We start from the raw sequence: 18,548 nt of genomic DNA, 5'->3' as shown, positions 1-18,548 counted from the left end.
GTGGGGAGGTGATTGCGGACTGCACAGGACGTGTCAGTTCTCAAATAAATTACAGGAACCTGTGTATGCTTTGGTCACCCTGGGCACCAATACTGGGTAAACACACAGTACCCATGCACCAATACAGGGCAACACTTATCCTTTTCACATTATATAATAATGCCTAATAATATGCAGGAAACAGATAATATTATAGATGAATGGATAGATAGATGAATGGGTAAGAATGGGTAAGCTTGTTGGTAGGCAGGGTATTCAATAAATAGTCTCAAATCCAATGAGGGCCAAACAGCTCTAGCATAGAGAAATAGTTAAACACATTTTTATTAGATGCCTATGTTTACTAAACAAAAACGTGAAAAAATACCAGACAAAGATGCAAATTATTTTTACCACACAAGTTTTTATTGTTATCGTGCCATTTACAATAAATAAATTACACCAGCTTGGATATTTTTTTCTTACTCCACAATGCGACGAAGAGATTGAACCCCTGGGCAGACTGCTCCCCATTCAGCTGGTTTATGGAATTCTCTTTTTTCTATAAGGTACTGTCTACCTTTGTAGTTTGGGTGCTCATAAAATACCCACACCCCATCCAACACTTTGCAGGAGTGAATCTCTCTGATATGGAATTTTTGCATTACAGCTGGACAGTCTTCTGTACATTCAAACATCTGGCCTTCAAAGTCATTCCTATCAAATATTTGTATCTTGTACTGTGCTCCTGCAGGCTAGAAAAGATTGAAAGCAGATTACATTTTTACATTCTTTTAAGTAAATTACAGTAAAAGATTAAAAAAACAATTGTTTTTATGAAAATGCAGGTTTTATATTTACATTTTATTCAAAGATGTTAAAGACACATGCAACTGAAAATAGGAATAGAGCAATTTGGTTCCAACAAAATGTCTATATAAAAAATATGCTTTATATTATAACCCCATATTCTGTCGCTTTGCAATGTAGTTGGTTTTGGAGGTAGCATACAGAGACTCAGATTGGTAAACATGTATCATGCACATATTTCATTAAACTTAAAATAAAACAAAAATCAAAATCAAAATTTCTTTTGAGGATCTTGAATACAAGTTTAATTTGGTAAATACAGACTTTGCTTATCTACAAGTTAGACACTAGTTTCTAAAAGTTACTAAAATTTTTAATTTTGAATGGGAGCATATAGGGATCAAAACAGGTCTTATAAGATATAAGGCAGGTAACCACTTAAATTTTGGTATAACTTGCGTCTACAATCATCAATTTTTTTGCAAAAAATAGTAGACAATTGGCAACAAGACGTAGAAACTCTGGATACTAAAGATCTTATGCAGAGTATGCAAAAGCGACAATTGCAACCGCTAGCCGGGATTCACATCTTAAACTAATTAATCGTTTCTACATCACCTAAATGCTAAAATTAATAGTTTTTATATGCAGCAAGTTATTAATTGTCCACAATGTAATTCTCCCATGGCTGATCTCAGTCAAGTTTTGGAACTGTCCAAAAATATAGAAGTTCTGGCATAGAGATAGTTATTGGGAAATAAGATCTTAAAAGACAGAATTATCCTTGAGAAAATTTTATTTTTCTTCTTTTTGGAGACAAATGTAGACAAGATAAGGGGGTCTATTTATGAAGCTGCGGATGCTGCTTCCGACCCTCTCCGTTTCAGTACCGACTGAAGCGGAAGTTAAGAAGCAGCGGTCCTAAGACCGCTGCCCCTTAACTTGTCCACCACCTCTGAGATGGCGGACAGCAATCAGCCCGATCGAATACAATTGGGTTACTTGACACCCCCCGCTAGCAGACGATTGGCCGCAAATCTTCAGGGGGCGATATTGCACCAGCAGTTTACCAGAACTGCTGGTACAATGATAAATGCAGACAGCGTATGCTGTCTGCATTTATTAATGTGCGGTGGACATGTTTCTCTATAGCGGATCATGTCTGTCTGCACCTACATAAATAGACCCCTATGAGTAGAGAATTAAGTCTTACAAATGGAAATGTCATAGAGAAGCAAGTACTACACAACTTATACAACTAATGCATAAACTGGCTATTATAGAACAATATGATGCTAGTATGTCTACAGAAAATAATCTTAAGAAATTCTGTAAAAAATGGTTTTCCTTTATTAAAAAACCATCAAAAGCATTTTTTGGCCCTGTTATATAAGTCTCAGTTTATTAACCATATTTTTTAACACAGTATAAAATATATTTTAAGTGTAAATGGGTGGAGGAAAAGAGAGAGAGTATTTAGTTTGGGGTCACATCCCCTTCCTTTTTCCCCCTCTTGTGCTCTCCTCGAAGGAGTGTTAACCAGTGAGAGGTTGGGTTTTTTACCTTAATGAAAGTTAAGGTATATCTCATTTTCGTTAAGAATAATTTTTGGAAGAAATTTTAAGTTAGTATATATTATTTTGTGATACATGTAATATTAAGACATATTACACTGTACTATCACAAAAGTTTAAATATATAAAGCAATTAGAATAATGTGATTGCTTTTTTATAATTCCAAGGTCTCTGTTATAATGTTGCCTCTCTTTTGTTATATTATTTCATTGGTAGTTAGTATTGGATATGTTTCACTGTTTTGTAATTTTATCTTTTCACAATTAGAGTTGTACTATCAATGTTATGTATTGCAAATGCTACAAAATGGATATACCATGTTGAATTCAACTATGTATGCGAAGACCCAAACTTTGTTTGCTTGTCATAATGTAATTTTTCTGATATTGCAATAAAATAAAAAAAATAAAAAACAGAGAGTGCAGCGTTTTCCTCTTTTTCTATAGCCATAATTATGATTTACCTCTTGTGTGCCTAAATATTTTATGATCTAAATATTACTAGTTTACTGCTTTTTCTTCTATACCTTGTAAATACACTTATTTGTATCACATAAAAAGATAAATTATAAAACTAATATTTGAATACTTACTACATGGATAGCCTTGCAGGAACTGATGCGATCATTAAGACCCATCCATTTCTGGTAGTTTGGATAATCCCCCGAAGTCAACACATACATGATGCCACTATAATTGGGGCGCTCATATATAACCCATGGTCCACCTTCCACTTTGACAGAGTTGCAACCAGTTAAATAAGTGTGAAAGTCAGGGCATTCACCATTACACTCATAGTGACGACCTTGAAAATTCTTATCTTCATAGAAAGTGATCTAAAATATAAACTCAACATTAACATAAAACTTGAATATGACAGTGAAAATTAAATGGCTTGCTTTGGAACAATAGCATTTCACAAATATAAGCATTTTTATAACTTTTTTCATTTTGATTTTTATAAATCAAAATGAAATAGTGAATCATTTTTTTTAACATTTCAAGAAAATTATTTAATAATTCTTAAAATGTGTTGTGGGGAGTACATACAAACCCAATGTACAACAGTTTTTGGACTTCAATTGATTTAGCATCAGAATAAAATATGATAATTTTTTTAAATCACTCACAACACTCACCATATTAAAACATACTTACTACTGGACTTGACTACTGGATCATGGGTTTATTTAATGGGATTGAAAGACAACTTGTAAATGCATAGTTAAATTACTTTGTGGCCTTTTCTAATATCCAAGACAAAATAATCAAGATCCAAGGAGCGCCTAATAAACAAGGCTAAGGATATATACTTAAAATTGTGACATTTATTTAACCAACAAATAGACACAGTTAAAAATAGATACAATTAAAAATACATTAGTAAATGAATACAATTAAATAAAATTAAAAACATGGATCCATGTAATTAATAACTAGTTGGGACAATACAATATGTTAATCCTGTATGTTCAAATGTTAAATTAGTAGTCCAATTGAGACTGTCCGATTAAAGATTTTCTTCCTAATCCAATGTGAAGGGATAGATGACAATAAATCCTTGAGGGATAGTGAGTTCCTTTCCAAAGTTAGTGAAAAATTTGAAAACATGTGGGATAGTTGTGGATAAATAAAAAATAAAAAAAATAAAAATTATTAATGGTGTGAAAAATATATCCATAAAAAATTATCCATAAAAAACTGTAATACGTGAAGGAAAAAATTGTGTATTGAAAAATTGTGTTTTTGAAAATATCTATATAAGGGGGTATTCTGTCAGTAAAAACCAAAAGTTAATCAATCGATAATGTAGTAGTCCTTTGTTGTGATGAATCCTCAAAGTGTGATTGTTTAAAAAGCTGGGAAACACAATTGGAGAGAAGATCCGGTTTTATCCAAAATCTATCCCCTAAGGTATTTATAGTATTAATCCTGTGACTAGATAAGACACAACATAGTACAATAAGCTAAAATAATGTGGAAATAATTAATACTATAAATACCTTAGGGGATAGATTTTGGATAAAACCGGATCTTCTCTCCAATTGTGTTTCCCAGCTTTTTAAACAATCACACTTTGAGGATTCATCACCAAGAAGGACTACTACATTATCGATTGATTAATTTTTGGTTTTTACTGACACATACCCCTTATATACATATTTTCAAAAACACAATTTTTCAAAACACAATTGTTTGCTTCACGTATTACACAGTTTTTTATGAATATTTGTTTATGGATATATTTTTCACACCATTAATAATTTTTTAATTTTTTATTTTTCCACAACTATCCCACACGTTTTAAAAAAAAAATTAAAAAATGTTTTCAATTTTTCACTAACTTTGGAAAGGAACTCACTATCCCTCAAGGATTTATTGTCATCTATCCCTTCACATTGAATTAGGAAGAAAATCTTTAATCGGACAGTCTCAACTGGACTACTAATTTAACATTTGAACATACAGGATTAACATATTGTATTGTCCCAACTAGTTATTAATTACATGGTTCCATGTTTTTAATTGTATTTAATTGTATTCATTTACTAATGCTTTTTTAATTGTATCTATTTTTAACTGTGTCTATTTGTTGGTTAAATAAATGTCACCATTTTAAGTATGTATCCTTAGTCTTGTTTATTAGGCGCTCCTTGGATATTGATTATTTTCACTTTATATGTTTAGGGCCAGCTAGGTTCCCTCACCCCAAGGAGCTTAAGGAATCCCATTAGATGAAGCGCTGTGAGATAATTGGTTTTTAATATCCAAGACAGTCAAAACATCATCTTAAAATGTAATAGTTTGATTCTTATAAATCAGTTTCACACAAACTATGGCCCATGGGCCACCTATGGCCACTGAGATTTTGCCTTTTTAGCAGATAAATTAAAATAAAAAATCATGCTTTTTTTGTAAATTTGAGATGTACATACAGTTATATTAAAGGGACAAAAAACCTCAAAAGTGTATTTCACGATTTGGATAGAACATACAATTTTAAAAAACTTTCCAATTTACTTCCATTATCAAATATGTTTCATTATCTTGTTATCCTTTGCTGAAGGAACAGTATTGCACTACTGGCAGCTAGCTGAACTCAACTGCACCTTCGTCACGAAAATCGTTTCGTTTTAAAGGGACAGTCTACACCAGAATTTTTATTGTTTTAAAAGATAGATAATCCCTTTATTACCCATTCCCCAGTTTTGCATAACCAACACAGTTATATTAATATACTTTTAACCTCTGTGATTATCTTGTATCTAAGCCTCTGCAAACTGCCCCTTTATTTCAGTTCTTTTGACAGACTTGCAGTTTAGCCAATCAGTGCTTGCTCCCAGATAACTTTACGTGCACGAGCACAGTGTTATCTATATGAAACACATGAACTAACACCCTCTAGTGGTGAAAAACTGTTAAAGTGCATTCTGAAAAGAAGTGGCCTTCAAGATCTAAGAAATTAGCATATGAACCTCCTAGGTTAAGCTTTCAACTAAGAATATCAAGAGAACATAGCAAAATTGGTGATAAAAGTAAATTGAAAAATTGTTTAAAATTACATGCCCTATCTGAATCATGAAAGTTTTTTTGGGCCTAGACTGTCCCTTTAACCTCTTAACGACCAAGGACGTACGCCACACATCCTCAAAAAAATACAGTTAATGACCGAGGACGTGTGGCGTACGTCCTTGGTCTGGAAAGCAGCTGGAAGCGATCCTGCTCGCTTCCAGCTGCTTTCCGGTTATTGCAGTGATGCCTCGATATGGAGGCATCCTGCAATAACCCCCCTTGGCCATCCGATGCAGAGAGAGCCACTCTGTGGCCCTCTCTGCACCGGACATCGATGGCCGGTATCGTTGGTGGGTGGGAGCTTACGTGGGTGGCGGGTGGGCGGCCGGCCATCGATGCTCTGTGTGGAGTGGAGGGGGACGGGATCGTGGGCGGGACCTACAGGGGCGGGTGGGAACCGCTACACTACAGAAAAAAAATAAAGTTAAAAGTAAAAAAACTAATAATTTTTTAAGCAAAATTGAATCTAAGGGATCTGGAAGTTTTTTTTTTTACTAAACTGGGTACTGGCAGACAGCTGCCAGTACCCAAGATGGCGCCCATTAAGGCAGAGGGGAAGGGTTAGAGAGCTGTTTGGTGGGAGATCAGTGAGGTTGGGGTCTAAGGGGGATCCTACACATCAGCATATGTAAATATGCTTTTTTTAAAAAAAAGGCCAAATACCTTTTATTTTAGTACTGGCAGAGTTTCTGCCAGTACTTAAGATGGCTGGGGGTAATTGTGGGGTGGGGGAGGGAAGAGAGCTGTTTGGGAGGGATCAGGGGGTCTGATGTTTCAGGAGGCTGAGCTCTACACTAAAGATAAAATTAACCCTGCAAGCTCCCTACAAGCTACATAATTAACCCCTTCACTGCTAGCCATAATACACGTGTGATGCGCAGCGGCATTTAGAGGCCTTCTAATCAGGGCCCCCTCCTTTGACATGTGCAATTTTTGACCAAGTGACTAAAACGTATATGCACTTTATTCTTAATTGTCCATTTAAACTTGGAAATGTTGTAAAGGTAGTAACATACACACACACAGACACACTCATACACTAAAACACACAAACACACTCACACATAAGGATTCACATATAGATACTCTAGCAGACACGCAAAGAAACACACTCAGACACAGAAACCCAAACAGACACTTAGCACTTGTTTACATTGACCTGACAAGTAATGAGGTAAACTACAGTTTTGTAAAAAAAGGAGATTTAGAAAACAAAATATGGAGTTCTGATTATCTTTTTGTAAAGGAAGATGACAACTAAATTATGACAACAGCATGCAGTGGCTGAAAGGAAGGGCCCTGAACTGCCTAAACAATAATTTAAAGGTTACATGGTGGAGTGGTTACTTCCAGAAAGGTCTTGTTAGTCTCAAAGTCTGTAGAAAGATGTGAATAATTAGTAGTAAGGTCAAAATGTCCTAAAAAGGAACAGACAATGGACACACACACACAAACTCAAACTTGCACATACACCCAAGGAAACACCGACAGAGACAGCCTCAGAAAACACACAAAGACATATACACACATACACACACACACAGAGACACCCACAGAAAACACACAAAGACATACACACACACACAGAGAGACAACCACATGAAAAACACAGAAAGACATACATACAAACACCCTCACTGAGACATCCACAGAAAACACACAAAGACATACACACACCCTCACAGAGACACCCACAGAAAACACATACATACATACATACACACAAACACCCTCACAGAAACACCCATAGAAAAAGCTCAAAGACATATGCACACACCCTCACAGACATCCACAGAAAATGCACAAAGACATACACACCCACCCTCACAGAGAGACCCAAGGATAAAAAATACATACACATAGACACACAAACCACAGCACAAAGACATAAACACATACACCCACAGAAACACTCACAGGAGGAAACATTTATGCACCTTGTATCCCCTAAATCAACAGTGTGTGACATGCATGATAAAAAAAAATGCAGAAATTAAGAGATCACTTTTTAAAGAATCATATTTGTAAATGTGCAAACAAAAATAATTCTGTGAATTCAAAATTGTACATTAATGAGCTGGGTAGATGGCTAGATGAAGAAAAGTACCTTTAAAAGGTTGACATGTTTGTTTGCTTTTTTCCCATTTTCCCCAACCAAGAGCACCACTTAAAATATAGTGTACAAATTTTCCCATCTGTCAGCTGTACTTATGGATTTTGAAAATGCTGTACTCTATGTGGTCTTGGTGGGACCATAAGCTGTGGTACTCATACCATTAGATCTGGTTAAATGCAGGATTTAGGCTTGTTGGTATGTATTTCAAAACTAAGTCAGCTGTAGTGTAAACTGAACAGTTTTAAGTTAAACTGTCTCATTTCAAACACTGAGCAATCTTAGTCTGAGAGTATAAAATTTTATGCAGATGTAAAAATCTTAGATAAAATGCCTCCTTGCATCTGGAAAGACCTTGCATAAAGGGGCAGTAAACTGGAATGTAATATATATATATATATAAAATGCATATCTGCCAAAAGGGCATCTACCATTTGTGTATTGAGGAGGAAACATTTCTGCATGGTTTTCAATATAGAATTTCTACAGCATTGTCAAATAATCATAAATACACTGCTGCTAAAAAAATGTGTTTTTATGGACCCCTAGCCCCACCATACAACTACTACCACACTGAAGTTACAATCCAAAATTGCACAAAGAAATAAAAAACATTTGCTAAGTAAGTCCTACCTCCTCTTCAAATGAAAGTGATCTGTCGTCTGACTCAGGCACACACTGTACAAAGTGCCAAGTCTGTCTCACACTGAGCATACTGGTTTAGTGCACACTAAGAAATACTCCTTGTAATAACATTTCCCATGCTCAATTAGCACTCTGCTGTAGAACCCACTGGTGGCTGCTAAAATTTAAAAAAAAAAAAAAAATCTTTTTTTTTTTTTAGTTCTTGCCTCATGGGGCCCCCCTGGCTCATTGGGCCCCTGACAGGAGTCACCCCTGTCACCCCCTGATGGCGGCCCTGCTTCTAATTACCAAAAAGCAATGCCAAAGCCATATATGTCTGCTATTTCTGAACAAAGGGGATCCCAGAGAAGCATTTACAACCATTTATGCCATAATTGCACAAGCTGTTTGTAAATAATTTAAGTTAGAAACCAAAAGTTTGTGAAAAAATTTGTGAAAAAGTGAACGATTTTTTGTATTTGATCGCATTTGGCGGTGAAATGGTGGCATGAAATATACCAAAATGGGCCTAGATCAATACTTGGGGTTGTCTACTACACTACACTAAAGCTAAAACTACCCCAAAATGCTCCCTACATGCTCCCTAATTAACCCCTTCACTGCTGGGCATAATACACGTGTGGTGCGCAGTGGCATTTAGCGGCCTTCTAATTACCAAAAAGCAACGCCAAAGTCATATATGTCTGCTATTTCTGAACAAAGGGGATCCCAGAGAAGAATTTACAACCATTTATGCCATAATTGCACAAGCTGTTTGTAAATAATTTAAGTTAGAAACCAAAATTTGTGAAAAAATTTGTGAAAAAGTGAACATTTTTTTGTATTTGATCGCATTTGGCCGTGAAATGGTGGCATGAAATATACCAAAATGGGCCTAGATCAATACTTTGGGTTGTCTACTAAAAAAAAAATATATACATGTCAATGGATATTCAGAGATTCCTGAAAGATATCAGTGTTCTAATGTAACTAGCGCTAATTTTGAAAAGAAATGGTTTGGAAATAGCAAAGTGCTACTTGTATTTATGGCCCTATAGTTTACAAAAAAAAGCAAAGAACATGTAAACATTGGGTATTTCTAAACTCAGGACAAAATTTAGAAACTATTTAGCATGGGTGTTTTTTGGTGGTTATAGATATGTAACAGATTTGGGGGGTCTTTTGGGGGGTTTTCTCCATTTTTCCCCATATTTTATAAAAAAATTATAGTAAATTATAAGATATGATGATAATAATGGTATCTTTAGAAAGTCCATTTAATGGCGAGAAAAACGGTATATAATATGTGTGGGTACAGTAAATGAGTAAGAGGAAAATTACAGCTAAACACAAACACCTCAAAAATGTAAAAATAGCCTTGGTCCCAAACGGACAGAAAATGGAAAAGCGCTGTGGTCATTAAGGGGTTAACTAAACAAAATTCCGAATGAATGCACCAACGAAAATAAAGAAAATGAAAAAATGCTGACAAAAATCATCAGTATTCATTTGTCTCCTTTATTATTTTTTAGCGCTTAATATTACCTTAGTGTGCTCTCCGTGTAGCTCTAAAACATTTACATTTAAATGTAAATGTTTTAACGAAAATTTGATTTTTGTTTTGTTTTAATCATATCGAAAATCCAATAGAGCAGCCAATGAATATTTGGGGAAATGAATTTCTCAGAATATCCGAAACAACACATCTCTATTAGTTAGCCAATCACAAGAGACAATATTGTGAAGGCAACAATCAGCAGCTAGCTCCCACTAGTGTAGGATATGAACGTATTCTTTTTCAACAAGCTACCAAGAGAACAAAGCACATTTGAAAATAGAAATACATTTAAAAGTGTCTTAAAAATACATTCTCTATCTGAATCATGAAGCTTAATTTTGACTTTCCTATCCCTTAGTTAATTTATAGTAACCATTTTCCTCTGTAAGTGAAATGTTATAATGATCTAATTTTATAAAGGGCTTATATTTATCATGTTAGTGTTACTATAATGTTCTGTGTATCTCACCCATTCTTTCTATGAGTGAAAGACTTTCCATAGAGACAGTAAACACCTTGTAAATACAACATTGTAGGCAGCATTCTAACAGATTAAAATATAAACAGTCTGAGCCTTATTAGAATAGATTAACACCTTGTTTGATGCACTTGTTTTCAATAGCCACACTACACTTTCCTTATTTGTAGGAGCCAATGACTGGACTTGTCACACTCTCCATTTTGTTGGTTCAGTAGAAATGATAAGATAAACTGAAAACTAGGGAGCGTTATTGTGAAGTCTTAATTTACAGGAAAGGGGCAAAATACATAAAGGGACAGTCTATACCAGAATTTGTATTGTTTTAAAAGATAGATAATCCCTTTATTACCCATCCCCAGTTTTGCATAACCAACACAGTTATATTAATATACTTTTAACCTCTGTGATTATCTTCTATCTAAGCCTCTGCAAACTGCCTCTTTATTTCAGTTCTTTTGACAGACTTGCAGTTTAGCCAATCAGTGCCTGCTCCCAGATAACTTCACGTGCACAAGCACAGTGTTATCTATATGAAATACATGAACTAACACCCTCTAGTGGTGAAAAACTGTTAAAATGCATTCTGAAAAGAGGTGGCCTTCAAGGTCTAAGAAATTAGCATATGAACCTCCTAGGTTAAGCTTTCAACTAAGCATACCAAGAGAACAAAGCAAAATTGGTGATAAAAGTAAATTGGAAAATTGTTTAAAATGACATGCTCTATCTGAATCATGAAAGTTTTTTTTGGCCTAGACTGTCCCTTTAATTAAAGTATATGGCAAAGTTGTTATACTTTGATATTATACTATATATTGCTTAATTATGCAAAGTGTTTACTTTCTCTTTAAGGAGCTGTGGGTTTCACCTTTATCCAATGTAGATAAAAACTATGTGCCCATATATTGGCAACATCTTTATACAATATTGCTAAATAATGTACTTCTAATCACCTGATGATCTGGTCTTAAAGGGGTATTAAAAGCTTCTTGCAAACTCTGTAACCAATTTTCATAAAAATGCTGCAAATTGCCTAAACAAGCTACTTAACTTGCAGCATTTGCAGGTTACAGAATTTAACTTTTGACCTCCTAGAAAGTGTGGGACAGGCACATTTTTTTCTTTTACTAAATCCAGAGTGTTCAGTGGCTAAATAAAGAAGATCTCTTATTTAGTATGGTGATTAGCTTCTGGAGGGTTTTGATTTTTATCACTGCAGTGCATAATTAGATACAAATGGCTAAAGTACGAGTGGTGCTCTAACTATTGTGCGTGTGTGATAAGGGGTTGATCACAGCTCTTTGTGTGTGTCGAAAGTAGCATTCGTATTACAAGTTGAAAGTAAATGCGTTCGTTCAAGCACAATTTAATTGAACGCGCGTCGGGATGGAGCAACCTCAGAGCTCTGTTTAACTGTGACACTGGACAAAAAAGTTGAACAAAGCTCATCAAACATAGATTTAAAAGTACAGTTACACTCATAATAACTCGATCTAAGATTATTATTTTTTTTTTTTAAATGATCATAAAAAGTTATAAGGGCTCAAAAATATGAGGTCTCAGGTGTTAGAAAAAAAGGACTTCAAAGGGCTTTAAAGGGACTGTCTACTCCAGAATTTTTATTATTTAAAGAGATAGATAATCTCTTTATTACCCCAGTTTTGCATAACCAACACAGTTATATTAATATACTTTTTACCTCTGTGAATACCTTGTATCTAAGTCTCTGCAGACTGCCCCCTTATTTCAGTTCTTTTGACAGACTTGCATTTTAGCCAATAAGACTCATAAATAATTGGAATGCGAAATATTCGTATTTCATGTTGGCTTAGTGCACTTGGTTAAACATGATTGGGTTAGCGCAACATTTTGGGTGTTAGGCTATTTTTCCACTTTTCGTGCTTCATTGAAGTCTATGAGGGAATACGTTAACGCAGTTGTTATATTCTAACTTTTGCTTTCGGCGTGCATCGGGTTAGTGCGCGAACAAAAACTTTTTACTTTCAACTTGTAATATATGCGCAACACGACATGTACAGAAAGCTTAATTCTAGCGGAGGCAACACACGAGCGGGAGCTATAAATAGCACTCCACTTGTAATATAGCCCATAAGCCCATAGTCATTATCATTTTATGCATTTTGAAAATAACAAACATTTTTTCTATTATTGCTCAGAGATGATTTATTTGAGCATTACACAGTTCTCTTATAATAATGTAAAGCATGAAGAAACTTTTCCGCTCTAATTAAACTACAATTCTTTTAGCTATTTGTTTTAGCAAAAAATGTACATTTCACATTTAATATTAAGTTGCATATTTATGTGTTTCTATAGCAACATCATCTAAACATAATGCTTATAATATAATATGCTCATCTCAAAATATTGCAACTTCACAATCACAATCAAATGTATCATTAATACTATTAACAAGATTTAAATGCTATACTACTTTGGCAAAACTTTAATGTATAAATTATAAACTAAAATAAAGCTGATTTCAATTCAAATGATTTGAGTTAACCTTACCTTTTTCAGCCCCGACATTTTTCTATGCTTTATATGTTAAAGAGTTCCAGAAACAAGTGCTCTGAATGCACCATTGATTCCCTCTTTTATAGAGCTCTGTTTTACAGCTTAACTGCTTTGTCATGAGAACGAGATCCAAAAATGAGTCAGTGATTTTAACAGAATTGTCAGTTTCCAGAAAAATAAGGCAGATTATAGAATGAAAGACTCGTTTGCAGTTTTATTCACTATTAACTCTGGGATGTTCATTACTTTACAATTGATTGATCTTTTGATTTGCTGAGTCCATCAGCTTTCATATCAGTAGTAGAAATGTGTAACAGAAAAAGATACACATCTGCACTAATAATAGAAAATACTACAAGTCTGAATAAAGATTACACAATTATTGTAGATCAGTTCTGTCTAATTAAAGACCATTTTTCACTCTTACAAGGTTAAAACTGTGAATTTGATTGTTGTATACTTAACAATGGGGTTTTTTTGTATAGTGCTAAGCAATACCTTATAACCGCCATTTATCAAAGGTGTCAACTGCCAAAAAGAAAGGTAATTTTGTGAAAATGAGGATTTAAATAAGTCATATAAATGATAAATAAATAAATGAAAAAGATGACCTCCCCCCCCCCACAATCTGCAGCTATGGTACCACCTCACAAATATTACAAAACACCACTTGATTCCTTCTAACCATATTAGTTAGTGGGTTTTTTAAGGACAAAATTATATGCTAATGAGGTATATTCTAACACTACAAAGAGGTATACTCTAACCCAACAATAGAGTATACTATAAACCAGTTATGAGCTATTCTGTAATCCTTTAGAAAAGTCTGTGAAGACTACTCAAATCGTCATTATAGTCTGCAGGATTTGTTTTTTTAGATAAATGATAAGCTTTGCTAAAAGAATTAAATACACTAAAATTAGATCTTTTCTAATTAATTGTATTTATTTTTGCAGAGATTTCAAATTAAATTCACGGCAATTCCAATACATAAAAAAACATTATGCATAATGATATAAAATTGATGAGTGCACACGTCATATGTTCTTGATTATATTATTTGTAATTCTGATGGAATTATGCAATTCTGGTTGAATTATTTTCTGTGCAGTAGAAAAAAACCTTGTAGTATAATTGTATTATTTATTTTGCCCACTTTTATTGTTATATAACTTTGGGTTTTTCAATTCTGAGAAATGTAAGTGCACACTGGATATTTCACAAGCCTAAACCTACTACATATCTGTACCTAATTTGCTTCAGCAAAGGCAATAAGATACTGCAAAAAAAAAGTTTTGTTAACAAACTCTCTGTGACTAGTCGTATCTACTCCTGAAACCATTCTTGATTGGCTCCTCTAAAAAGGAAAGTGGTGGGGGAGTTATGCTATTTAAAACCATTTTTGGTAAGTTAATGAGATTGAAATATCATACCACAAAATAAATGTAAAAAAAAGTTGAATAGAAAGCTGTTGCATAGCAATTTAAAACTCAAAATGCATTTAATTTTCGGCCGGAATGTCCCTTGAATTATGTTCTACATTTCTTTTCTGTATTGGAAAAACTTTTTGAGAGCAATCTGATTTAAGATTCCCCCCCCTTTTTTTCTTAAATAGTGTTTTGTAAATGATACAAAGCTGTGTAAGGTGATTAGCTAAGTGTAGGACAAGGATTTTCTAACCTGTCCCCAGGCTTCCCTAACAGGCCAGATGTTCAGGATATCTGAACTGGAGCTCAGTTGAAATAATCAGCTGATTAGTAAACATGGGTATTAACCTGTTTTCATCCAAGGTAATTCTGAAAATCTGGCCTTTTAGTGGGGCCTGAGGACAGGTTTGAAAACCACTGGTATAGACCTGATTTTCACATAGGAAGGGAAGGGTTCCCTCCTCCCCTTTTTTGTTTTGTGTTTTTTTTTTGTGTTACTTTGTATGCGCTAGGGGCATACTCTTAAAAAACCAAGAGACCTGATTTTCACATAGGAAGGGTAAGGTTCCCTCCTCCCCTTTTTTGTTTTGTGTGTGTGTTTTTTTTCTTCACTTTGTATGCGCTAGGGGCATACTCCTAAAAAACCAAGAGACCTGATTTTCACATAGGAAGGGAAGGGTTTCCTCCCTTTTCCTTTTTTTTTCTTCTCACGTGTGTTTTTTGGCACATTCACTTATCACGTAAAAAATTATGGATACATTTTTATCACAGGGGAAATCCTCTTCATCCAAAATGCCGAGTAAAATTAAAGATAAAAGAACTAAAGTCCCCGAGTATAGTTTAGATACTTCGGCAGTGGGCAACATGGCTGATACTCATTCATTAATTACACAATTGTCTGATTTATTCTGACTGATTTATTCTGACCTCAATTTGATGTGATCAAAAAAGGAGTTGGGTTCTATTTCTTTGGAAATTACTGCTTTGTCTTTAGAAGTAAGGCAGTTTTCACATAGAATGCAAGAGGCGGAAAATAGGATTTCCGACTTGGAAGATCAAGTCAGTACTCAAGAAAGTATAATTTCTCAACAGGATTCTAAAATTATTAAGATCGGGCAAGACACAATAACATCAGAATTGTGGGTCTCCCGGAATCTGCAGAATTTGATGATCTATTAAAATTCACTTCTGTATTACTACCGCAGAGGCTGGGTGTCCCACAATCAAGGTTACCCATTATGATCGAGAGAGCCCATAGAATTGGTCCTAAAAAAACTGCAGATACAGGACAAGGCAGAAGTAGAATGTGTATATGTAAGGTTTTAAATTTCCAGAACAAAATTGAAATGATGAAATTGTTTAAAAAATTAAGTGAACCACTATTGTTTGGTAATAGTAAAGTTTTACTGTTTCAGGATTTTTCAGTTGAAACCACGCTGAAAAGGAGAATGATGGCTCCCCTCTGTACCCAAATTATTAACAAAGGAATTAAGGCTTGGATGATTTATCCTGCCAAAATAATAGTTGAATACAGTGGGTAGCATCTGGTCCTCTCTAAGGTGGGGGAAGTGAAAGATTTTCTTAAAGATAAATAAAAACTATGTTATTATTTTTTGCCCTATGATGTATATTGTTGGATTGTATCTTAAATTGTGGATTCAGGGGTTATTTAACACTTCAGCAGGTAAACTAGCTAGGTTGTTTGTTAAAAGTCAAGTGGTGATTATGGTTTTACTATTGTCACAGTATAAGACAAAATTGTTCTCATACGTGTTCACTACCTTTTCCCCTCCTTGGCCTCCCCCCGTTTTTTTCATTTTTTTTTTTTCTTCCCCTCCCCCCCCCAGGATCTTTAGGATATTTACTATATACTAGGTCATGGAGCTTAAAATAACTTCATGGAACGTGGGAGGGATTTCCTCCCCCTCGAAACGCAAATTGGTCATCAAATTCCTAGCTAGAAGCAAACCTGACATTTATTTTCTTCAGGAAACACATCTTTCAGAACAGGAAGCTAGAAAACTTAAGATCAAATGGCAAGTAATTGTAAATAGACTTACAAATAAGAATAGGTAACTTAAATCTGTGAGAAAAATTTCACCAACTGAGCCCTATCAGAGTCAGAGCTAGATTTTTGCTCTTAACTTTAAATCTGTGGCAGGAGGCATTAGTGGTTAGGAGATTATAAAACTCAAATTTGGCTATTTGCCTTTAACCACTAACCTCTTGTATATATTATACTCTGCCCTACCCCCACCCACTCTTACTCTAAATTAAGATCAAATGGGTAGGCGAGGTAGTCGCGTCTTCAGCTAGAAGTAGAAAATGTGGGGTAGCAATCCTTATAAATAAGGCCCTAGATCACAAGATTATCCAGGTAGAGTCAGATCCGGAAGCTAGATTTATTATTTTGCATATTTACATAAACAATATAAAATTAGTTTTTTGTAATATTTATGGCCCTAATAAATTCGATCGGGAATTTTGGGAGAAAATTAAGTTCAAATTGTTCCCATTGGTGAAAGAGAACCTAGTAATAGGGGGCGATTTTAACATGACATTAGATCCGGAATTAGATAGATTTTCAGGGAAGAATATCCTAGAAAATAGGAGAAGCTCAAAGTACTTTCTGAGATTCTGCCAGAAACTCCAGGTCCATGACATGTGGCGCAGGTTAAACCCTGATATACAGAAGTTTACCTGTGAATCTAAAGCGCACAGAAAGTTTTCTCGTATAGATTTATTTTTAGTCGCAGAGTCGCTGTTTGCTGATAAAATGGAAGCGGGGATTGATGAGATCTTGATTTCGGACCACGCAATTATCTCTTTAGCGTTCTTCTGTCAGGATAGATGTAATGTCAAAATGCCTAGATTTTTCTATCCGAGATTTCTTTATAATGATCCTAGGTTTTTGTCCTGGATAAAACATAGGTGGAGTATTGTATGTTTAATTCTGTATACCTCCATAAAATGGAGGTCTTTTGGGAGGCGGCCAAAGCAGTTCTAAGGGGAGACATTAAGGGATATATGGTTGTACGGAATAGGAAGAGCCGGGCTAGGGATGTACAATTATCCAATCAAGTCCGTAATGCTTTCAAAAAATATTGTAGGGATCGATCAAGGGCTAATTGGACTATATATTTAGTCTGTAGGAAGGAAAGAGATGCCTTCCTACTTCAAAAACATCAGGAAGAGGAATCCAAAATTAATTTGCGGTTTAGGCATATTCATGGTAGCTCTGCTAAACATCTGGCCAGATTGGTCAAAGCTAGGAAGAAGAATAATCTTATTTCGGTGATTCAGACAGAAGGTGGACGCACCTCTGATGTGGATGAGATATCAGGAACCTTTTTCAAATTTTATCAGCAATTATACACAGTAGGGGAGTTTAATCAAGATAATCAGACGAAGTTCTGGTCATTGATTTCTGTCCCTAAAATCCAAAAGGAAGAATTGGATATGTTAAATGCGCCTATTTCTGTGGAAGAAAAAAGTAAGGCTATAGCACGGGCCAAACTTAATAAAGCAGCTGGCCCAGATGGATTACCATCAGAATTTTATAAAAGTTCAGCTGATCAAGTTATACCAATATTGGAAAGATTATATAATAGTTACTATTTACTGGGTAATTCAATTTCTTCCCTCTTTTCAGTGGCTAATATCTCTTTGATCCTAAAAAAGGAAAAAATCCGGAGGACCCGGCCTCCTATAGGCCTATTTCAGTCCTTAATATGTACTATAAAATTCTAGTTTCTATTATAGCTCAGAGATTAGTTTCTTGTTTGGATAAGTTGATTCACCCAGACCAGGTGGGTTTCATGTCGTCGCAGAGCTCCTAAAAAAATATAAGGAAGTTAACAACTCTAGTTGACTT

At 34.8% G+C, this 18,548-nt stretch overlaps 1 protein-coding gene across 1 annotated transcript in view; it reads right to left on the bottom strand.

Moving 5' to 3' along the window:
- Positions 1 to 383: 383 nt before the first annotated feature.
- Positions 384 to 18,548, bottom strand: part of CRYGS (crystallin gamma S) — a 45,887-nt gene continuing 27,722 nt past the window's right edge. The window contains exons 2-3 of the mRNA XM_053690235.1: positions 2,957 to 3,199; positions 384 to 734 (exon numbers count right to left, since the gene is read on the bottom strand). Of these exons, the coding sequence (XP_053546210.1) occupies positions 462 to 734; positions 2,957 to 3,199 (516 nt within the window). The 3' untranslated portion in view covers positions 384 to 461. The remainder of the gene's footprint in view (positions 735 to 2,956; positions 3,200 to 18,548) is intronic.

Source organism: Bombina bombina, chromosome 1, assembly GCF_027579735.1.
Source record: "Bombina bombina isolate aBomBom1 chromosome 1, aBomBom1.pri, whole genome shotgun sequence".
NCBI lineage: Eukaryota > Metazoa > Chordata > Amphibia > Anura > Bombinatoridae > Bombina > Bombina bombina.
Note: the sequence above shows the minus strand (reverse complement) of the source record. Positions and strands in the feature narration are given on the sequence as shown.